The sequence below is a fragment of the Pipra filicauda genome, unplaced genomic scaffold, assembly GCF_003945595.2.
Source record: "Pipra filicauda isolate LSUMZ 115617 unplaced genomic scaffold, ASM394559v2 scaffold282_size1924045_pilon, whole genome shotgun sequence".
Lineage (NCBI taxonomy): Eukaryota > Metazoa > Chordata > Aves > Passeriformes > Pipridae > Pipra > Pipra filicauda.
The window spans coordinates 88,049-110,926 of NW_024104401.1; the positions used below are offsets into that span (position 1 = coordinate 88,049).

General features: G+C 52.6%; 1 protein-coding gene and 1 long non-coding RNA gene across 6 annotated transcripts; one reads left to right on the top strand and one right to left on the bottom strand.

Moving 5' to 3' along the window:
- Positions 1–1,331: 1,331 nt before the first annotated feature.
- On the top strand, positions 1,332–20,268 carry ASB1 (ankyrin repeat and SOCS box containing 1). 5 transcript variants are annotated; one of them, XR_005564076.1, is made up of 7 exons: positions 1,332–2,205; positions 2,837–2,943; positions 9,221–9,362; positions 11,428–11,730; positions 15,318–15,697; positions 17,180–18,588; positions 20,119–20,268. XR_005564076.1 is itself a non-coding variant. In XM_027734969.2 (6 exons), the coding sequence occupies exons 1-6, from the start codon at positions 1,991–1,993 to the stop codon at positions 17,311–17,313; spliced, it is 1,281 nt and encodes a 426-aa protein (XP_027590770.2). In that variant the 5' UTR covers positions 1,332–1,990; the 3' UTR covers positions 17,314–20,268. The 5 variants fall into 5 exon arrangements, 4 of the variants coding, with proteins under 4 accessions (XP_027590770.2, XP_039238693.1, XP_039238692.1 ...); XM_027734969.2 differs by having other exon boundaries at positions 17,180–20,268; XM_039382759.1 differs by having other exon boundaries at positions 2,121–2,205; positions 9,216–9,362; positions 17,180–20,268.
- LOC120323538 lies at positions 7,656–9,034 on the bottom strand. Its single transcript, XR_005564077.1, has 2 exons — positions 8,789–9,034; positions 7,656–8,028 (listed from the first exon to the last, which is right to left on the bottom strand). It is a non-coding gene; the product is annotated as an uncharacterized LOC120323538 (long non-coding RNA).
- Positions 20,269–22,878: the final 2,610 nt, after the last annotated feature.

A 22,878-nucleotide genomic window follows, 5' to 3' on the forward strand; every position in this document is an offset into this window, starting at 1 on the left:
TTCCTGTGGGAAAGGACTCTTGTTCCCTTTTTTCAGCCCTGCACTAAAATTGCCAGTCCCACTCCCAAAATTGAACTCGGACAAAGATTCCTCCCAGACAAAAGGTGCCACCACAGAAAGCTCTTGCTGCTCGTGGAGTGCCCAGGCTGACCCACCAACTGCACCAGAAAACCAGAAGGTAAAGGCTTTTTCCTGTGGGAAAGGGCTGTTGTTGGCTTTTCGGAGCCCTGTGCTGAAATTGCCAGTCCCACTCCCAAAACTGAACTCGGACGAAGATTCCTCCCAGACAAAAGGTACCGCCACAGAAAGCTCTTACTGCCCATGGAGTGCCCAGTCTGGCCCACCAATTGCACCTGAAACCCAAAGGTTGTAGGCTTTCTTTCCTGAGGGAAAGGGCTTTTGTTCGCTTTTTTCAGCCCTATGCAGAAATTGCCAGTCCGACTGCGGTGGTTTCAAGCTTGGCTCCCTGCTAAGTCCCCAACACCACAGCAAAAGCTTCCCCCCCAAGGGAAAAGAAAAAATAAATACCAAGAGAACCAAAATAAGAGGACTAAAGCAATATATATTTTGCCCCTCCTTCTGCACTGACCTTGGGGTCTACATTGCTGTTCCTGTGTCCTCACTCCACTCCTCCCTGGCTGGAATTCTCTCTGTGCCACAATGTTCTGTTCCTAAATATGTTATCCCAGAGGCATTACTGTCACTCCTGATGGGCTGACCCTTGGCCAGTGGCAGGAAGCCCCTCCTGGAGCCGGCTGGCATTGGCTCCATGGGACAGGGGAAGCTTCTGGTAGCTTCTCACAGAAGCCACCCCTGTAGCTCCCCCGCTACCAAACCCCAGCCACAGAATCCACTACACCCCTGATCTGGTACCTTTTGGGTTTCATCTCATTCATCCCTTTCGCCTTTTCTTCTTTCCCAGTAGGGCCATAAGCTAAAAGCAAAAAATTCCCTTCCAACCCAAAGCATTCCATGATTCTCAAAGCCAAAATTGCCCCTTCGTAGCAGCATTAAAAGCCCTCTGATGGGGTTTTATTGCTCTGTTGCTGTGCTGGGCACAAATCAAACATCTCTCTGTCCCTCAGATTTTATCTGCTGTGTCTCTCAAGCACAGCAGGAGGACATTTCTGACATATCCCCACTCCGTGACCCAGTTTTGAGTGGAGAAAGAGGAAATTTGGGTCACTTGTTAAAAGCATCACTGGTAGGAGGGGCTGGAAGAAGGACCAGCACAACACTCAGGGTTGTTTTTTCATAGAATCGTGGAATTGTTTGCATTGGAAGGGACCTTAAAGCTCATCCCATTTGCAGGGACACCTCCCGCTGTCCCAGGTTGCTCCAAGCCCAGTCCTTGGACACTTCCAGGGATGGGGAGGCCATGACCTCAGGGAGCCACAAGCCTGGGAGCTGATATTTGGTAACTGAGCCATTTTAAACAACTCTGGAGCCGCTTCCACTTAGCAAGAGAGGCAAAATAAGCAGAGAAAAATGATCTTTTCCAAATCCCTTGAAGCAGAACCCCCTTCCCCGGGAGCAGAGGGAGGTGGTCGAACGTGTGGAGTGGAGAGTTAATTGTCACTCCTTAATTAGCTCTGCCACCGCCAGTGGGAGCCGGGCCAGGAGTCGGGAAAACAACTGGGCGAGTGTTTTATGTTCACACCCCACCTCGGAGCGCAGAGCCCGCTGTAAAATAGGCAGGAATGCCGCTGCCTGGAAACCCGCTCGGCATTCCTGCGTCCCTCCTTCCCAAAGACACCTTTCTCCGGGTAATTGTTCCAAACCCGCGGCGTGTCCAGGGAAATCACGGTTTTTAGGGTCTATTTTTTTTAAGCACTGGGGTTTGAGTAGGAGGGGGGGGGGTAGTTCTTGGCTTTGTTTAGTTCCCTTAAATCCCCCCTTCCCTGGAACTGCCTAGGGGCTTCTTTCCCCCCCTTTTTGCTTCTCTGAAGGCTCAATTCAATAAATACACATCCGGCTCCTTGGGAGCTTAATGAAATTGCGGGAGGCACTTCCAAGAGCAGGATGTTTATTTTTCTCTGCTGCTGCAGGTCCTGCGTGCCCGGAGAGCTCCATAAAGAGCCCCTTGTGCCTGAGCGGGAACGCTGGGGCAGCCGGGAAGTGCTGCACTCACTCAACACCGGGCTCCTCTTACTGCACAGCCGGCTGCCTTTCCAGGGAATTTAGGAAAACGAGCCCAGTGTTAAGGTGGGAAAGTCAAGCACTTGCAAGGCAGATACAGCCTGGAGAGCTGGGTTAATCCACCTGTTTATGGGAGCATATTATGGAGCAGGCTCCTATTTTCCCCTAGTCCTTGCTGCTCAGGTCATGGAGGTTTCTACCTTCTGACAGAACCCCCCGCCTTTGCAACGTGCTCTCTCCAGAAATGTCCAACACCAGGGAGCTCCCAGTGCCTGCTCCTGGCTGGATGCAGCAGGTGGGGCATTCCCAAAGGAATGTCCTCTGAAGGAATGGGGAGGTGCAGGTGCTGCCAGGGGGGAGCAGAGGAGCCTTTCAGCCCTGCTGAGCCTTTGGGCATCAGCTCTGCTTTCTGGCCTCATTACTCATTGCTGGTGACACCAAACTGGGCCTCAGTGAGACAGCAGTCCCAAGTCCCCGGGAGCTGCACCCCTGGGCATGGGGCTGGACTACCTGGAATGTCTTGGTGGGTGGGAATGGATGATCCTTGAAGGCCCCTTCCAGCCCAAATCATTCCATGATTCCTATGAAATCTTCACTGTTTGATGGTGGGAATGGATGATCCTTAAAGGTCCCTTCCAACCCAAACCATTCCATGATTCCCGTGAAATCTTCACTGGTTCCTCTCTCTGTGTTTCAGGAGACAAACACTGGTTTGGGACTCTGAGGTGCAGCGAGGATGGATGGATTCAGAAAATTTGGAAAGATGCAGAAAATTTGGATGCATTCCAACGCCAGGGGTTCATGGTGAGTCCTGTTCCTTTTGGGCCTGGCACTGAACATTCCCAGAATAAACCACTTTCCTTGCCTGAGAGACCTCCAGCCACCAGGCAGAGGATGTGTCACAGCAGCAGTAGTGTTGGGAAATCAGGTCTCTCCTGGCCTGTAATTCCCATTCTGGAAGGGATTTTCCAAAGCATCGGATTAAAACCAACTCATCTGTTTAGTTCTTTCATTTTGACCTTCCCAGTCGCAATTCCAAAGCTTCTACTGCAAGCCCTCGGTGTGTTTTGGAATGGGAGCTGAGTGCCTTTTCCAGCACCTCTGGCTCTGCTTTCCAGGACATGGGGGTAGGAAATCTCCTTCTTCCCACTGAGGAGGGGGAATGGGGTCTCAGAGAGCTTTGGTGTTGCCTTGGATTTGACATTTTTTCTCAGGAGCTTCCATGTTCAAGGTGCTCAGCTACAGGGAAGGATGAAGTGGGATGAGGTGGCCTCATGGGAAGAGTGAGGGACATGGAATCACAGAGTATCCTGAGTTGGAAAGGACCCACAAGGATCATCCAACTGCTGTGTATGTTGGAAACGGGCTTTTCTCCTCCCCAGCTCTTTCTTTTTTCCCCCTCTTGCTTTTCCTCGAGTTTTCTTCTGACAATCCCACGCAGGTGCTGAAAGAAGTTCTCCAAAGGGCAAAAACAAAGGGGGGGGGAAACCCTTTCCAGTTTTGTTTTCCCATCCAAATCTGAATATTTTCTGAGGAAGGGAGCAAAAAATTACTAAAAATACAAATAAACCCCTTTTGTCTGCAAATCCCCTGGTGGGAGTGGGAGAGGTTGGACTGAAACATTCCTGGGTGACTCATTCCTGGGCGATTTTTTGCCCTGGATGGAAAGTTGTCCTCAGCAAATTAGATGTTCTTTTGTAACCTGCCTGCAGGGAGGTGTTTGGTTTGTTGACTGAGGTAAAGGAGGTGCCTGTTTCTCCTTTGGTATTCCCATGTCTGCCATCAGAGGAAGGCTCCAGGTGGCTGTTTCTCTGGGAAAGTGGTGATAAAAACTCCATGGGTGTTTTCCTGCCCTGCCTCAAGCTGGAGATGGTGCCTCAAACTGTCTGTTGGTGATGCCCCAGGGGAGAAAATCCCTTCAACCACGCGTGATCCATGAGCTGGGGACCTGTGGCCAAGGTCCAGGCTGGATCCTCTCCCGTGATGGAGACATGGAGAGACTGGAGTACTGGATTTGGGTTCTTCGTGCTCCAGGGTAGAACAGAGGGAAGGAGGAAGGATTTCTAAAGCCAGAGCCTTTCGTGGCCTCCACAGAAATAAATGATGGGAAAAGAATGGGAAAGAAACATGGAACCCTGCACTCTCTCAGGTGATCCCAAGGAACCCTGCTCCCTCGGGTGATCCCAAGGAACCCTGCTCCCTCGGGTGATCCCATGGAACCCTGCTCCCTCGGGTGATCCCATGGAACCCTGCTCCCTCGGGTGATCCCATGGAACCCTGCTCTCTCTGAGGTAATCCCATGGAACCCTGCTCCCTCGGGTGATCCCAAGGAACCCTGCTCCCTCGGGTGATCCCATGGAACCCTGCTCTCTCTCAGCTGATCCCATGGAACCCTGCTCTCTCTCAGCTGATCCCATGGAACCCTGCTCTCTCTGAGGTGATCCCATGGAACCCTGCTCTCTCTGAGGTGATCCCATGGAACCCTGCTCCCTCGGGTGATCCCATGGAACCCTGCTCTCTCTCAGGTGATCCCATGGAACCCTGCACTCTCTCAGGTGATCCCATGGAACCCTGCTCTCTCTCAGCTGATCCCATGGAACCCTGCTCTCTCTGAGGTGATCCCATGGAACCCTGCTCTCTCTCAGCTGATCCCATGGAACCCTGCTCCCTTGGGTGATCCCAAGGAACCCTGCACTCTCTCAGGTGATCCCATGGAACCCTGCTCTCTCTCAAGTAATTCCATAATCTTCCTGGGAGATATGAAAGGGATGTGTAGGCCAACCATTGTCCTGTCTCCTTCTCAACTGGTATCCAATGGTCAAGGCTTAACATACCACCCAGGAAGAATCCAAGGATCAGAGGTGTGTGCCCTGTTTGGGCACAGGCAGTAGGAAATACTCGGGGGTTTTGACCATTTTTCCACAAAACATGGTGAAGCCACTGTAAACTTTCCTTTGGGACCATGTTGGGGCTGGCATCCCCCATCCATGACCATCCATGACCATCCAGATCCAGGCTTCTGGTTTTATTGCCCCCGAGGGTGGAGGGGCACTGAACAGGTCACGGCCCCAAGGCTGCCTGAACTCAAGGAATGTTTGGGCAACACTCTCAGGGACAGGGTGGGATTGCTGGGGTGTCCTGGGCAGGGCCAGGAGTTGGACTGGATGGTCCTTATGGGTCCCTCGCAGCTCAGGATATTCCATGATTCTACAATTCCATGACCTGTGTTTATTCCATGATTCTACAATTCCATGACCTGTGTTTATTCCATGATTCTACAATTCCATGACCTGTGTTTCTCCCGGCGGTTCCTGGGGTGTTACGGTGTAATCTCCACTCCACAGTCTCGTGGTCAGGATTGAAGGAACAAAGACCTGGACACCTGCTGGAAGGTTAAAACTCCTCAGTCCTGCCTTTTTTTTCCTCCAGACACTCCTGTTTAGGCCCATCAAGGCACATTTGCAGCATAGTTAACTCCCTGCACTGCAAGGAACCTTCCTGTTGTCATCTCCGTGGTTACAGCCCTAAAGACAGGCCTGGATGCTGCAATTAAATCCTCCTCCCATCTCTCATCCCTGTTTTCCTCTTAATGTGTGTCCTCATGTCCACCACACAAATTCCCCAGAAAACCCCTGAGCTGTGCTAAAAACGGGGGATGAAGGATTTCCCCCCCTCCCTCTTTCCCCCCAGATGTATTTATCACCAGGGCAACTTCACTTCAGAGTTCACTAAAAATCCAAGCCCCTGGCTTAGATCCAGGGAGGGAGAAGTTTTATGGACTGAGCTAAGTGTGAATTACAGTTCTGGTCACGGCATTTTTTTCCCCCCCCCTTCCTTCCTTTCTTTCTTCCTTTCCCGTGACTGGGACTCTGTCACAGCTTTTTTTTTCTGCTGCCTGGCAGGTCTGGGAGGAACCTTGAGGGATTTAGAAGGTGTTGGTGCCTCTGGAAAAGAGTAGTGGTGGGGGAACTAACCACTGGTTTTAGCACCGGGTGTAAATAATTGTCCTTTTCAATCACTTGGCAGTGAGACTCCCAAGATGTCCTTGTTTATCCAGGAACTAGGGAGAAGAAGCCGCATTTCCTTCTCAGTCTGGCACTAAATGCAACCACTGCCTTCATTCTAGGGAGTAAAAGCTGTGGATGAACAGGAGTTCACCCCTCAGCCATGTTCCAGTGTGGCACGGGAGATGGGAAGGGAGGAGGGCTGTGGAGCCAGGAGCAGGGAGCAGGGAATATGTCCAGGTGCTGTGGGGAAGGGACTCTCTGGCGGTGCCTCGGAGGATGGGCTGGATCCTCTCTGGGCTCAGGGGTGCCAGGTGGGATCCAGCAGCCTGGTTGTAGGAGCGGGCTGGGAGAACTCCTTGTTTTGTCTGGAGAATGAGGAGCACTATTGGGAGAGGATGGGAAGTGGGAGGATGTGTCTGCTTAGGAAGGGCAGTGGGAAGGTGAGGGAAGGTGGAGGGGTGGTTGAGGGCTCCTCTGGAGCATCAGGAGGAGTCCTTTTTCTCTCCTCCCCCTCTCCTCTCCCTCTCCTCTCCCTCTCCGAACCTCTCCGAACCTCTCCTCCCCTCTCCTCTCCTCCCCTCTCTTTTCTTCCTTCCTTCCTTCCCTCCTTCCTTCCTTCCTTCCCTCCTTCCTTCCCTCTTTCCCTCCTTCCCTCCTCTTCCTTTCCTCCTTTTTCTCTTCCTTTCCTCCTTTCCTTGTTTCTTTTTATCACTTCAGGGTTTGGAAGTGGAGGAAAGGTCCTGCCTGAGGGGCAAGTCAGTGTGTGTTGGCTGTGCTGGATAAGTGGCTAATTTTAGATCCTGGAAGCCTCCTCCTCCTCGTCCTGGAGGCTCCAATTTCCAGGCGGGGTGGGATCAGCCCAAAAGGCCACCCATGGACAACACGCTGCTGGAATGGAGGGAAGGGGGGACACGGTGAACCCACCTTCCCTGGCTGCTTCTCCCTTCTGGGGGTGGGAGCGGCAAGGGAAGGGTTCTGGAAGCAATGTCCTTCAGGACAGGGAGCCAGCAGGACCCAGTTCCTCTGGATCCACTGTCTGGTGGCACTGGGGGACCTCAAACAAGCAGCAGCTCCCTTTGGAAACAGTCCATGCACCTCCCCACTGTCCCAGTTCCAGGAAGCACTGGCTGATTATTATTATTATTATGATGATGATGATGATGGAATAACCCAGGCTGAAGGGAACCTCAGGAGGTCATCTAGTCTAACCTCCTGGAGCACAGGCTGTGCCCTCTGCTTGGGAGAGATGGATCTGGTGGGAGCAGTGAGGTGTGCTGGACAAAGTGATTTCTCCAGACTTGGAAAAAGCACTTCCAAGGTCTTGGCCAAGTGCTGACCTGTTTGCAAAAGTTCTGCCTTCCCATCTTGGCCATGGAGATTGGCAGTTTAGTGTATTTCTCCATGGGATTTCTCCTAAACACCCATGGAATTCCAGAGCTGGAGGCTGAGACAGCACAGTCACTCCTTTCCCATCGCCCCGATACAAGAACTCATGAGGACAACTTGGGATAGGCTGATTTTCACAAGAATTTAATGAGGGAAAAAAAGGGAGAGGGGAAAAAAAGCCTGGCTCAGGAGATAAACTGCTGGAAAATACAGTGGGATATGGTATGTAAGAACCTTCTGCCTGCATTGCAGCATGTCTGCAAGAACATAAATACTTATAACCATGGGGATGGCAGAGGAGACAGTGGTTGAACAGAGGCATTTGCTGTAGAACTGAAGGAACCTCAAACCATGAGCGATCCCAACTTCATCTGCCCTGTTTATCCATCACTTTATTCCTCTCTGGGGCTCTGCTTTGTCCACAGGGACAACAACCATAATGCAAGTAAACACTGCTGTGTCCTCTGCTCCCCTTTCTTCCCTGTCCACACTTTCCCTGTGGGAGAAGAGAAGAGTCAGCTCAGAAGGAAATAAGAAACCCATGGACAAACATGTGTTTTCCTCTGGATGAGCCCCCCGTTGCTGGGCACACTTAGCAGAGGGAAGAGCTCATTAAATCCATTCTCATTAAATCTATTCCCATTAAACCTATTCCCATTAAATCTGTCAGGGATGCAGGAGCTGGAAAGCTGCTCTAGTCTGTCTTGTGCTGTCAGAGCGACATGGGATGTGCGTGGCAGCTGGAGTGGACGTGGAGGGGGAGAGAGCTGTAAAGTGGGGTTGGAAACCAAGGAAGGAATTCCCGGCCTTAGTTTTGCCTCATCTAACGGCAAAAGGGCTGCAGGCAGGGGAAGGTGGTTTCTGAAATTCCCGTCTATCCCACTCCGCTTTTGATGTTCCAGCGGGCAAAGGGAATGGATTCGAACCAGCCCCAGCATTCCCCGCTGGCACCGGGCACTCAAGCCCGGGCACTCAGCACCGAGGGCGTGTTTTAAACGCTCAGTGCCAGGGCAATAAGGAGGATATAAGGCTATCAGAGTGTCCAAGGAAAGGCCATGAAGGTGGTGAAGGGTCTGAAGAAGCCAGATGAGGAGCGGCTGAGGGCACTTGGATTGTTCAGCTGGAGAAGGGAGCGGAGACCCCTCGGGGTCCCACGGGGGGCAGCTCCGACCCCTGCGTGACAAGGACAGGACCCGCGGGCACGGCCGGAGCTGCGCCAGGGGACGGTCGGGCTGGAGATGAGGAAAGGGTCTTACCCCCCAAGCTGCTCCTGGGAGAGCCGCTGGAAGCAGGAGCCGCAATTCCCGGAGGAAAACAGGCGCCCGAGGGATGCTGAGGCGCTCGCGGCCGGCTCCTCCCGCTGAAGGAGGAAAGGCTCGGGAGCTGCCCCCGGAGCGCCGGGAAAATCCACCTTAACGCCCAGGCAGGAAGCGGCCGGGCGCCAATCAGGCCGGGAAGGGAGGGAGGGGGACGGGGAGGGAGGGAGGGAGAGAGGGCGAGCGGGGCCGGCGGGGAGAGATGGCGGAGGGCGGGGACCCCCCGCCCGCCCCGGGCAGGTACCGTGGGCAGGGGGGCTCGGGGACTGTGCCGGGGGACACAAGCGGGGCTCATCCCGGCTCCCTCCGGGGCTCATCCCGGCTCCCCCCGGGCCTCATCCCGGCTCCCCGCCGTGTCTCCCTCCAGCGCAGGTCGGAACCTGAAGGAATGGCTGCGGGAGCAGTTCTGCGACCACCCCCTGGAGCACTGCGAGGACACCCGGCTGCACGACGCCGCCTTCGTGGGGGACCTGCCCACCCTGCGGAGCCTGCTGCAGGACGAGAGCTTCCAGAGGTGAGGAGAGCTGCCCGGGGAGCTGCCGGGGGGGAGGGCAGGGAGACCCTCGGGGGGCACAGCGAGGTCCCGCGGCAGCAGCGATGCTGCGTCCCTGCGCCTTTTGGGGACCCCCATCGCACCTCGGCGTTCGCAGGGTGGGCTGCGTTGGAAGGGACCTTAAAGCTCATCCCATCCCACCCCCTGCCATGGGCAGGGACACCTTCCACTAGTCCAGGTTGCTCCAACCCGGCCTTGGACACTTCCAGGGATGAGGGTTTTCATGGGAGAGGTGTCAGGGTGGGATGATGCTCCACTCACCATCCCCACAGCCTGTGCCTTTTGGGAACCCTCGAATCACCCTGGTTTTCTGGGAGAGGTGTCTCCAAGGATGTTCTGCTCGCTGTCTCCGCAGCCTGCACCTTTAGGGCCCCCCATCTCACCCTGGTTTTCATAGAGTGGCTTGGGTCAGGAGGGACCTTAAAGCTCATCCAGTCTCACCCCCTGCCATGGGCAGGGACACCTCCCACTAAACTCCCACCTCCCTCCAACCTGGCCTTGAACACTTCCAGGGATGAGGGTTTTTGTGCGAGAGGGGTCAGGGTGGGAGGATGCTCCATTCACCCCCCCCAGGTCATCCCCCCTGGTCTCCCAGGACACAGATCTCACACCAGAGCTTGGTGACCGTGCACAAACTCTTTTCAGATCAGGGTGGGAATGGGATCCCATGAAAACAGGAGCCCATGGATAATGGGGAAAAACATACAAAAGGGATTACAATCAACCCGAAACACCCCATGTTACAAACTCTGCCCAGTGCTAACCCTGGGATAGTTAATTAATTTTCCTGCACCGTGGAGAAAACTGCTTAGAGGGCTAAATGTGTCCTGGCCCCCCAAAAAATGTCAATTCAGCAAAAAAGGAGAATGAGCCAAACCCTCTTTCTGGACAGCTGGGGCTCTTTGGACTCTTGGCCTGAGGTTTTTTTGCATGAAAAAGCACAGTTTGACAGGAAGAGGAGGGCTGGACCCACAGCACCATCACACAGGGGATGGAGGGAACAGGGAAGGGGTGCCTGTGATTGTGGGGGTAGATCTGGAGTTCCCCAAATCTCCAAGGATAAAGGGAGCACTTTGATTTTAAGACTTGACAGCTTAGGGCTTGATGGGGGGGGGTTATACCGCTCCTCTTCCAGAGCCATCTCCTTCAGTAAATTGGGAAAGGCCCTTATCCCCAACCAGCCATCCAACAAGGGTTGGATGGCCTACTTAGGATGGCTGCATCTCCCAAACTGAGTTTCCCTGGATTGGTGATTGTGTCATCCCGTGGTCCCTGGCTGAGCGTGGATGTTGCTGATGCTGTGATACAGCTGCATCCCTATATTTTCCATACATTTCTCCCTTTCTCCTGTGTCCTCTTGCCATTTCCCTGCTGCTTTGATGACTTTCTGCACCCTTTGGAGCAGCTTGAATTAAATGGTTGTGATCCCCAGCTTGGTCACTGCTGATTTCATGGAGTCATGGAATCACATGAACTGGTTTGGGTTGGGAGGGACCCTAAAGCTCATCCTCTTCCAAGGGCGGGGACACCTTCCACTATCCCAGGTTGCTCCAGCCTGGCCTTGAACACTTCCAGGGGTGGGGCAGCCACAGCAATGTGGGATATTTCCCTGTCAGAAGGGAGTAGGGCAGTATTTTATATTCTTTATTGATGATTTTGACTGAATTTTGGGGCAGAGCTGGGAGAAAGCCTGGATTCCAGGCACTGCTCCCGGCTGTGTCTCCGTGCAGCACCTCTCAGGTTATTGACAGGAGCTTCTTAGGGCTGCTAAAAAGTGCCAAAAAAATCGTGGAATATCCTGAGCTGGAAGGGATCACCAAACCCAAGCCCTGGCCCTGCCCCGGCCACCCCAACAATCCCACCCTGTTCCTGAGGGCATTGTCCAAACGGGACAGCCTTGGGACCACCGCCGCTGCCCTGGGGAGCCTGGGCGGTGCCCGTCTTCCAGGGGGCAGTTTGGGCTGTTCCAGCATCCTCTTTGGGAGCTGGAAGGCTTCTCTGAGCCCTGTTTTTCCCCGTGGTGCAGCCGGATCAACGAGAAGTCGGTGTGGTGCTGCGGGTGGCTGCCCTGCACCCCCCTGCGCATCGCGGCCACCGCCGGCCACGGGCCCTGCGTGGACTTCCTGCTGCAGAAAGGGGCCGAGATCGACCTGGTGGACGTCAAGGGACAGACGGCCCTCTATGTAGCCGTGGTCAACGGGCACCTGGAGTGTGCCAAGATCCTGCTGGAAGCTGGGGCTGATCCCAACGGCAGCCGGCACCACCGCAGCACTCCCGTGTACCACGCGGCCAGAGTGGGACGGGCAGACATCCTGCAGGAGCTCATCAGGTGGGAGCTGGGGACAGCCTGGAGGGGACAGGGGTGACATCCTGCAGGAGCTCATCAGGTGGGAGCTTGGGACAGCCCGGAGGGGACAGGGGTGACATCCTGCAGGAGCTCATCAGGTGGGAGCTGGGGACAGCCTGGAGGGGACAGGGGTGGTTATGGGGCTGAAATCCTCCAGGAAATCATGAGGTGGGAGCTCAGGGACAGACTAGAGGAGGGACAGGGGTTGTCAAGGTGTGGTTATCAAGAGGTGCCTCTGCCCAAATCCAGGTGTGGGAGCAGATGTGGTGATTTTGGGCCCCCTGCCGAATCCACAACAGGGATTTCACGGAGCAATAAATGTGAGGGAGGGAGATGGAAAGCAGCAGAAAAGAGCTTGGGGGGAGAAGGAGAGAGGGAAGCAGGAGATCATCCCCACCTGTATCCAGCGGTGTCCCACTGGACCTTCTTCCCCCTGGGCTTTCCCCTGGTGTCCTGGAGTCATTCTGAGGGTACCACTTTTGGACAGTCCAAGTTCCAGGTATCCAGGGGGTGGTCACAGGTATTCCCATAATTTGGGGTGATACATTGTGAGCAGTTGCTTCCTTTCCCACCATTTGCCACGGTGGGAATTTTTCTCTGGATTCTCTGACCAGGCCTGGAATTGGCAACTTCCTGTCACAAATTCCTCCTTTCTGTGCTTATCCCAAATTCCCCTGTGGTGGTTGATTTTAGGGAAAGTTCCTTCTGTGGCCTTGGCAGTGTTTGAGACAGGGAGCTGTGACCTTCATAGGGGTGGCTCTTCTCCTTTCTCTTCTTCCCTTGGGATCTTTTCTCAGCCTCCACATGCCTGGTGGAGCTGATAAAGACATGGAAAGGAGGAGAGAGGGTGGAGAGATCCCAAATGGAGATCCTTGTATTCCCTGCTGGCAGCAGGTCTGTATCCTGTGGTGTGACTTCCATGCCTGTTGTCCTCATCAAAGCCCACGAGAGGAGTCTCTAGTTCTGGGCATCCACATCTAGTTCAGTCACATCCAAATCTTCCACAGGATCCAGCTCCCGACTCCCAGTTGAATTCCAGAGGGAGGTGGATCCCCCAAAGAACCTCATGGGGTGATGGGTGACCTCCTGTCCCTCTGGAAGCTCCCTCAGCAGCACCAACAGCGAGTGGGATCAAGGTGTAGGTTGTGGGAACCTGGATTGCTTTTTCTGTGGCATTTCCTGATTATTCCTGCTTTTAAATGGGAAGATTTTTGTCTAAGGGATCGTGCTGGACAACTGCCTTGATGCCAAATAATGAGAGATCACCGGGGGAAAATACAGAGAAATAGGAAAAGAGGGGAAAATTTCCTTGGATTCACACAGAGTCCAAATCAAGGAATCCCTTCTATGACCTCAAATGCTGGAAAATAACAAACAAAGGATCAGGATAGAGAAAATTCCAAACCCTTGAGGGTTTTCTTCCCTTCTTTGCATGTGGGGGAGTGAGTTTTCATCCAAGTGCAGCTTTCAGGAAGCTGGCAAGGAGGAAAAATAGGACACAATCCCCCCTCCTTGCTCCCTTCCTGGGAAGCTGAGAGCAGGATGTCCCCAGTGCCACGTGCTTGTTGATTCCCAAAAACCTCCCCTGATCCATCCACCCAGGCAGGCTGGAATGTAGCAAATGGGATTTCAGCAGCCCAGGGAGAGCTGGGGCCTTGATTTATGTGTCTGCTCCTCGGGATACCTTGCCAGCAATATTAAAGGCAAGATTTTTGGAAAACTTTCAGGCTTAAAAATGAACTGGAGTTTGTCCAGTCCCTTTTTATTCGGGAATGTCTCTCCCAGGGCTGCTCAGTTAATACCAAATTGTCAGATTGCCCAAAATGTCAAATAACCCTGAGCAGGGATTTCACAGATCCAGGGAGTTACTTAGTTCAAAATGCAGCTCTCTCCGAGGGTTTGGATCTGGCAGGGGGAATGCAATGGGGAAGACACTTTTCCTGGGATATAAGAAAATCTTTCGGCCCCAGAGAGGCCAACCTGCTCAGGTTGTCTAAACCTCACCTGGTTAATAATGGGTTTAAAATCATGCTGTAGCACAGTTGGGACCCCTGAGCATTCCTGAACCAAGGAGGAGGTGGAATTGTATCCATTAATAGTAAATCCACACATCTCTGGGATGGTGATCCGTTTCAGAAGGCAGCTGGTGGAAATATTTCGAGGAGAGGTGGCTTGCAGTGGGATGGGTTGCAGTGGCTGTTCCGGCAAGGATGAGAGGATCCTTTTTCCAGGTTAAAACAAGGAAAAAGGAGAGCTGACACATCCCCCTGATGCTTCAGGTGCCTGTCTGACTCTGACAAAGTAGAATTTGGGGTTTTGCTCAGAACTGAGGCTTTCCTCTGAGAATTTTGGGGGAAAAAAGGACTGAAATGAAGGAATAGCTACTCCCTGCTCAGGAGGTCACCCCATGGAAGTGGCACTTCATCCAAATGCTCCTGGAATGTGATTTGAAGAGGAAAATCCACCCTTGTGCCATTTGCAGCTCTTGTTCTCTCATCCCTGGTTCTGGGTGTGCTTGAGACTCTTTCCACCCTCAGCCTTGAAGGATTTGGTTAAAGATTTCCTGGTTTCAGCAAGAACTGGCCTTGTTCCGAGGCAGGATTTGTCCCCTGGGATTGTCCTTATTTTTGTCAGCTCCTGCAAGGAATATAATGCTGTCTAGGAAGACAGAAGGATCTCTGAGCACCTAGTTTGCAATTTTGGAAGGGGAATTGGTGGGTGAGGGAACGTTTTATCCCCCTGTGGGGAGAAGGGACAGAGCTTTGCTTGATCTGCAGTGGTTAAAACCAGCCATTCCTTAGGGATTGGGGTGGCTTCCTCCTTCTTCCCATCCAAGCTGTGTGGGAAGGAGATGGAATTAGTGTCTCAACTCTTCCATGGGGTCAGTCCTTCAGGAACTGCTCCAAGTCCTTCCACGGGGGCAGTCCTTCAGGAACTGCTCCAATGTGGGTCACACTTCCATGGGTTCAGTCCTTCAGGAACTGCTCCAGTGTGGGTCACTCTTCCATGGGGTCAGTCCTTCAGGAGCTACTCCAGGTCCTTCCATTGTGTCAGTCCCTCAGGAACTACCCCAATGTGGGTCACATTCCATGGGGTCAGACCTTCAGGAACTGCTCCAATTTCATCTTCCAACTACTTTTTTCCTTCTTAAATCTGTTATCCCAGAGGCATTACTCTCATTCCTGATGGGCTCTGCCTTGGCCAGTGGCAGGTTCATCCTGGAGCTGGAATTGCCTCTGCTGGATATGGAAAAACTTCTGGAAAAACCACCCCTGGAGCCCCGCCCACTACCAAAACCTGGCCATGCAAACCACATACAGGAGGGCAAGGAAAGATGTTTCCCAGCTGCTCTTCGTCTTTCCAAGTCCTGGGAAAACCAGCTTTGCTTCTGGAAGATTCACCCACACTGGACATGTTGTCCCTAATCCGAAGCCCCTCCAGACCCACCTGAGGGTGACAGTTCATGGCTGGTGGGACGCAGAGGTGCCAAAGACAGGCAGGGTTCTCCCTCTCCGTGTGGGAATCCCCCGGGTGTTCCCAGCCCTCCTGAGTTCCCTGTGCCCCTGCAGGTACGGCGCGGACGTGGACGTGAACCACCACCCACCTTCCGGGGGCCACTCCCCGCGGCCCCTCACCACGCTGGTGGTGTGCCCCCTGTACATCAGTGCTGCCTACCACAACCTCCAGTGCTTCCAGCTGCTGCTCCAGGCCGGAGCCAACCCGGATTTCAACTGCTGTGGGCCAATCAACCTGCAGGGCTTCTCCAGGGGCTCCCCGGTGTGCGTGCTGGACGCCGTCCTGCGCCACGGCTGCGACGCCGCCTTCGTCCGGCTCCTCGTGGACTTTGGGGCAGATCTCAGCCTGGTCAAGGTGGAGGCCTTGGGAATGGAATCCACGGGAAGGGTCAAAGTGAACCCTGAGGCTCTGGAGGTGTTCAAAGAAGCCAGGGGTAAGTGGGGGTGGAGTTCCTGGAGCGGCGCTCTGGAGTTGGGAGAAGGCTTTGGGGGGGTTCTTTGGAAGTGAAGTGGTGGGGTGGGTGTTCCCGGTCTCTTTTGGGCCTTCAGCAATTCTAACACATCAAAACCACAACACCAGCAAGGTGTTAAACTCAACAGTACTGATTTCTCCACCCCAAAATCAGCTCCCTGTTTCTTCCGTTGCATTTTGTGCCTTCATGAGGTGAAGGTGCCTTTGGGGCCTGTTCAAGGACCTTCAGCAGTTCTAACACATCCAAACCACAACTGGGCTCCAACAAGGTGTTAAACTCAACATCAGTGATTTCTCCACCCCAAAAACAACTCCCTGTGTTTTCTCCTGTTGCATTTTGTACCTGAAGGTGCCTTTGGGGTCTGTTCGTGGGTTTTCAGCAGTTCTGAAGACCCACACAAGTAGGTGTATTTGGAGCCTGTTCAAGTGTCTTCAGCAATTCCAACACTCCAAAAAGACAACAGGGATCCAACAAGGTGTTAAACTCAACATCAGTGACTTCACCACCCCAAAAACAACTCCCTGTTTTTTCGCTGTTGCATTTTGTACCTTCATGTGCTGTTTTCCCTCCCGAGTCCTTCAGCAACCCAATCTCTGTCTGTAAATCCACCTTTTCCCTCTTTCTCAGCTCTTTCCCATCGCCTGAGGGTGTCCTCAGGGCCTGATCCAGGCTGTGGGATCCAGCCCCCATCCCCAAGTTCCTCAGCTTTATACGGGCCTGGTTTTTAAACCTGCCTGGATTTTTGCTGAGCACAGTCTCAGCTAGGCTGGAGCGGGTGGTTTTGGTTAAGCCCGGGTTTAGGAGGCAAGTGGGACTCCTCAGGTGGAGCAGGGGGGATAACGGAGTGGTGCCTTGGAGGTCCAGAGCCTGAATGAACATGGACACCATCATCCTGTTGTCCCTGTGCTGGAAGAGCTCTCCAGGAACTCCCAAGCCCTCGGAAGAAAGTTGGGATAAGGCCTGAGCTACCCTTCCATGCTCTGGTTTCCCAGCAAAAATAGTGTCCATGTATTTTTAGAATGATCCAAGTAGAATCATGGAATATCCTGAGCTGGGAGGGCCCCACCGGGACCATCCAGTCCAACTGCTGTCCCTGCCTGAGGCACCCCAACAATCCCACCCTGTCCCTGAGGGTGTTGTCCAAACACTCCTGGAGCTCTGGCACCACTGCCCTGGGGAGCCTGTTCAGTGCCTTCCAGAACCTTCTCCTGATATCCAACCCTCCCTGACACAGCTCCAGCCATTCCCTGGGGTGCTGGTGTGCCTTGGCAGTGCTCTCCTGGCCCCTCTCCTGCAGGGATGGGCTCCATGGTCCCCACCCCATCCAATGTGGAGCTGTCATTGCTCCAAATCCTTGGCTGGAAGGTTTGGCTTCCTCAGGGGAAGGATTTGTGCAGTTCTCCCTGTCCCTGTCCCTCAGTGGTTCCGTGTTTTTCCTTGCAGGCCGCCCCCGGAGCCTCCTGTCCCTGTGCCGCATCGCTGTCCGGAGAACCCTCGGCAAATCCCGCCTGGATCTCATCCATATCCTTCCAATCCCAGACCCCATTAAACAATTTTTACTCCATGAACACACTTAAAGGACAACTGGCTGCTTCCCTGGATGGTTTGGTTTGCTCAGTTTGCAGAAGCCTGGTGCCAATCCCAACCCTTTCCCCACGGAGTGCACATCATTCCCTGCTCCTGGGATTTTTTTGCCCTTCCGGATTTAAGGGGCAGTGGTTCTATGTGTCCCTCGTTTCCCCAGGGATTTGCTGGGAATGAGCCTGACCGAGGTGTGCGGGTGTTCCCTGAGTAAATACAATATATCCTGGAGCTGCTGGCACGAGTGGAACTCTGTCACTCCTCTGTTCCACACTCCTGGCTCTCCCTGCTGGAGCCTTTCCTCTTCCTATAGGATACAAGGAAGCCTCTCTCTGCCACCAGTACTTGGCCTTTTCCTCCTGTGTGAAGTTTGTGAGTAAAATTGGGTGTGTTTTCCTCTGTCCTCTTCTGGTGGCACAGAAAACCAGGAGTTCCCACCTCCCTTTGACTCCGGATCCCGTGGCATGGTCAGGGAAAGCCCTCCCGGATCCGCCTTCCAGCTCTGTTTTGTTTGTGGAAAAGGGAGAAGAAAGGGCTTTTTGGCTTGAGTTGGGAGACTCAAATTGGGAGATTCTGTGCCTGGACTCCTTTGATTCCCAGTGCCTCTTCGTGCCACAAGCTCCCAGGAAAGTGTCATCTCCAGGGAGCCAACAGCCTTCCTCAGGATCTCAGGGTCAGCTCCTTAAAGGCTCAGGGTCAGTGTAAAGGAATCCCTGCCAAAATCCCAGCCTTAGGAGGGCAGAGATGGTGGTCCCTCGGGATCTTGGGAAAAAGCTCAGGTGATAGTTGCTACTTGCTTTTACTTCACTGCTTCAGGTCCTTTCTGGTCCCTGTGTTAGAAGGTGATTTTTTGGACAGTTTTGCTCTGCCAGATGTTCTTCCCGTGCTCATCCAGTGGGCAAAGGGGTTTCTCCAGATGGGGCTTTAAAGATCATCAAAGCCCAGACTGCGTTGGGTTGGAAGGAACCTTACAGCTCATCTCATTCCCAACCCCTGCCATGGGCTGGGACACCTTCCACTAGCCCAGGTTGCTCCAAGCCCCATCCCTATGGATTTACCCCACAGGCCTTGACAAATGTTCTTTATCCAGAGCCACAAATAAATGGAGGGCAGGAAAAACCCAATCCCTGATTATTTCCTGTTATTTCAATTCCATGACGTGGAAGATCCAGCTGCCCCTTCCATCCTGATTTTAGCTTAAGGTTGCAAAAGCCAAGGATATTCCCAAGCCCTCCCTGGGTGAGATGGGACGGATGTGGAGCTGTGAGCAGGTGAGGAGGCAGCAGCTTTTCCCCGTTCCCTTTCCAGGCGAGCAGCTGGTTTCGGTTTTCCCGGTGCCTGCGAGTCGTGTGCTCACTTTATGGAGGTGTTAACATGCCTGGGAGATGCAAACAGGTTGTAAAAGCCTCTTGGCACCTTGCTGGGGGATCCCTAATGTTTTGCAGGAGCACGGGATGGCCGTGCTCCGGGAGCTCCGGTGCGGAGGGGCGGCAGTCGGGGTGGGTTGTGTTGGGGCAAAGCCATGGAAGCTTTTTTTGGGGTGGCTTTTACCCCGGGATTTTGAGTTGCTTTGCAAACTGGGCGCTCCTGAGTGAAGGTGTGGGGAGAGGGAATCTCAGAAGCCCAGAATCTCCAGAGTTGGATCCCCAAGGACCATCCAGTGCAGCTCCTGGCCCTGCTCAGGACACCCCAGCAACCCCACCCTGGCCCCGAGAGCCTTGTCCAAACTCTTGGTGCTATGAGCTATGGTGAAGTGCCCCAGTGGTAATTCCCCACAGGAAATGGGGAGAATTTAGTGAATTTGCTGCCTGCTGTAACTCCAGTATAATTAAAGCTAAACCTGGTACAATATTAATTCTGAAGTCAATCCCAAGGGTTCCCCTGACCATGGATTTCTCCAGGTCAAGGGATGCTTCTCCCAGCCCAAGCTTGGAGTTCATCAATCCCTTGACCATGGGCAGAATCAGAGCTTTGAAGGGCAGGACACATTTTGCCTGGATCATCCATCCAGCTTCCATCTTAACTGAGGGAATGTGCCTGGGAAAGGTCTGTTAAAACCTGGATGGTCTCACTTTTGGCTTCAAATGGGTCCAACTTAGGGGCAATTCAGTATTAAACGGTAAGTGCCAGGCTTTTCTTATCCCTGTGGACATTGGTTGCTGCGTAAACCCAGCATACTTAAACCTGGCTTTGCCAAGTGGTTTAATACACAAGAGAGCTGGAATTTTCCTTGTAGAGAGATAATACTGAATCTGAAAATAAATTAATGATAATTATTGGACCTCAGTGTCCTGTGGGGCCCAAACCTCCATCCTCTGGATGTCCCTGTCCTTTTAAACCCAGGAAACGAGAGCCTTCCAATATAAAATCTGAATAATATTTAGGCATTCTGATCTAAATATTAATTAGTCATATTCTAATAATATTTAGGTATATTCTAATAATATTCTAGGCATTTATGTATTTGCAAACCATATAAACAGAACCAAAGCAGATCTGAAATAAGCCAGGCAAGATCCAATGATGCCTTTTTTTTTCCTGTGGGCTTTCCTCTTGTCTTTATGGCTCAGGGAAAATTTCCAGGCCATGGAATGCTGGGAGCTGGGACCCAAAGATTTCCTGCTGTTTGACAATTTTACAAAAGGTGGAGGAAGAGCGTCCGTTGAGTTGAAGCAATTTTTGGGTTGTTTTGGGTGGGTTTCTTTGGGCTTTGCTGCTTGTTTTTCACTCCCCAAAGTCGAGTAACAAAGCCCTTTTTGCCCCAAAAAGGTGCAGCACCTTTTTAGCTTTTCGTCTTCCAGGGAGCAAAACACCAGGAGGGAACAGAGGGGACAGAATCCCACTTCAGAAGTGCCAATCAGTGGTTTGTTGGCTTTTCCCAGGGGAAAAAAATCAGCCCTGTGGTGGGTCTGGATCCACGTGGAGCCGAATAAAGATGTTGCAGTGCAAGAGCTTGGCTTTGGGCCTAATTCTTTGCTTCAGGAGATGGCTCTGGATTTGGGACAGCCTGGATCCTGCTGGCTTTGGAGGCTGTGGCTGCCTCCTCTCCGTGTTCTGTAGCCACTGGAGGGGGCCGGAGAACAGGGAATGCTCCAGTGCTAGCTCCTGCCTTGCCACCCCAGGAGATCCTGAGTTCCCTGATTTTTCAGGAGATCCTGAAAACTTTCCACCTGCTCCCTCAAAAGGGGCTCTTCAAACCTCTCATTCCTGCTCCTGCCTCCTTAGTAGCTCTGGAAATGCAGCTCCTCAGTGTCTCCTGGCATGAAAACAGATTCAATTTCTCAAAATATTTGGATTTTTATAACTTAGCTTTTGTTTTTGCAGCATTTTCAGTGGAAAACTCCCTCCAGGCTTCTGCTGCAGGAGTTCCTGCTGGTTGCTCTGTTCTTCCCAAGGATTAGCAGGTGGATTTAGTCCCTGTAGGTGCCCCCAGTCCAGGGCACAGTCCCTTCTTTAGGATTCCTGCTTTTCCCATTTGGGAAGTGTTTGTCTGCTCTGGTGCCAGCGTTCCCGCTGAAGGCAAAACCAGAGTTTCTTCCCAGCTGGAAGAAAACCATCCAATGGTTTGGAATTCTGGTGGTGAAAAACAAAGCCAAACAAGCCCTAATCCTAAATTTTCCCAATCCAGCCTTGAAATTCCTCTGCCGTGGAGCAGGAGCCTCCTGGCTCTCTGGGCATCTCCCCCCAGGCCACCCCAACTGGGTACCTCGTGGTGCATCTCAGGAGATTCCTCACCTGGGAAAGGCCTGTGTGTCTGAGCTGCCAATCCCAGGACAAACAATATGGAATTGTTGACAGGAGCTGCATGTTATCTACCTGTTCCCTCAGTTATCCCTCCAGGGCAGAGGAGCTGGGAATTCTGGTCACCTCCCAGTGAATTCCAGCTGTGACAGACTCACCTCTGAGCCTGTCACTGCAACATTTTCCTTTTTATCACGTTCAGGAGCCTTTAAGGAAGAGAAAAGATCTCCTCTTGCACCATGTGATGCTCAAATATTTGCTCTGGGCTTTGAGAACTCACCAAATCTCAGGCAGTGTCCAAGCAATTCCTGTAGGATCCGTTATTCCCACGGCTGGGCAAACCCCTCATTATTTGACTTGTTGGCATTCCCCATCAGCTCCTTCATGTCTTCCCTCCCAAAGGAGGTCTTTGATCCCTGGAAGAAGGAAAAAGGTTGTGGAGGGTAAAGAAGAAGAAAATGGTGGAAAAGAAAAAGAAGAAAAAGGTGGTGGAAGAAAAAAGAAGAAGGAAATGGTTGTGGCTGCCCCATCCCTGGAAGTGTCCAAGGCCAGGTTGGATGAGGCTTGGAGCAGCCTGGGATAGTGGGAAGTGTCCCTGCCCATGGCAGGGGGTGGCACTGGATGAGCTTTAAGGTCCTTTCCAACCCCAACCCCAACCCCAACCCCAACCTGCAGCCCCCAAACCCACAGTGACCCTGGGGAGTCATTCTCCTGCCTCCATTTCCCTCTGCGTCCAGCACTTCCCCCCTTGTTCTGTTTTCCACCTTTCCCCACTTTTTTGGGGGGTTTTGTTGCTGGTGCTCCCAAGCCAAACAAAATGTGCTGTTGTTTACAGGAAAGGGCTCTTTGTTTTCCCAGCATCTGGTGTTTGTAACAGGAATGACAGATCTTCCCAGCAGAAAACCCTCCAGCCTAGCTGTGCCTGGCCAGGAATCCACATGTGCCATCACATCTTCGTCCCAAAAAGGTCCTGGAAAATCCTAACCACGGAGGAAAGGGCTCAGAGCAACATGGACTAGTGGAAGGTGTCCCATGGCAGGGGGTCCTTAAGGGCTCTAAGATGTCCTTAAGGTCCTTAAGATGGTCCTTAAGGTCTCTTCCAACCCAAACCATCCTGGGATTCCTTGACCCGGGTCAGGGAGACAAATAAAGGCACGATGGATAAGATAGAGTGGGACAACATTGTCACTGATTTATGGCTCCCCCCAGGCTTTCCATGAGCTTTCCAAACATCCCAGGCTGAGGTGATCCTTGCAGTCCTCTGCAGGCTGCTGAGGGAATTTTGGAAGCTGGTTCCCAGCCATGAGTTCCAGCTCGGCCAACTCAGCACTTGCCTTTAATTTTAATAATTTGGCAACATCCCTTTATTTGAACATCTTTCCAAGCCAGGGGCTGCTTTTCCTCAGAGAAAATGAGAGTGGAAGGCTGGTAAAATGCCTCCAGAAACTGGAAGTTAAATTAAGAACTGGTTTTAAGAGCCCTGAGTGCGTTTAGCCCCACGTAGTGGTGTTGGGAGCACTGGGAGCTCGCGGTGCCCATTGGAAGGTTTAGGAGGCACAGGGAATGGGGGGATTGTTTTGTGGGTGTTTCTGGCCTTTCTGAGCCTGTTTTTGTTTGCAGTCGGAATGTATTAATAGGGGCATCCTTTGTTTCATTTCCCACAAAAGGCAGTTTTTACCAAAAAGTATTTATTTTGGAAAATTTGGGCTATGGAGCTTTTTTGTATCTGTGGGAGCAGCTGCTGGAAGTTTTATCCATTTGATCATCTCTTCCTACAAGGACTTTTTACAAAGGTCTGGAGGGACAGGACAAGGGGGAAT

What these genes read in the sequence shown, in the direction of transcription:
- ASB1 (XM_027734969.2), top strand. Translation starts at nt 1,991, where the DNA reads ATGAAATTGCGGGAGGCACTTCCAAGAGCAGGATGTTTATTTTTCTCT. An exon ending in TCCAACGCCAGGGGTTCATG is followed by an intron (nt 2,944 to 9,220) that starts GTGAGTCCTGTT and finishes CCTCCAGCGCAG; the next exon opens with GTCGGAACCTGAAGGAATGG. An exon ending in GGTGTTCAAAGAAGCCAGGG is followed by an intron (nt 15,698 to 17,179) that starts GTAAGTGGGGGT and finishes TTTTCCTTGCAG; the next exon opens with GCCGCCCCCGGAGCCTCCTG.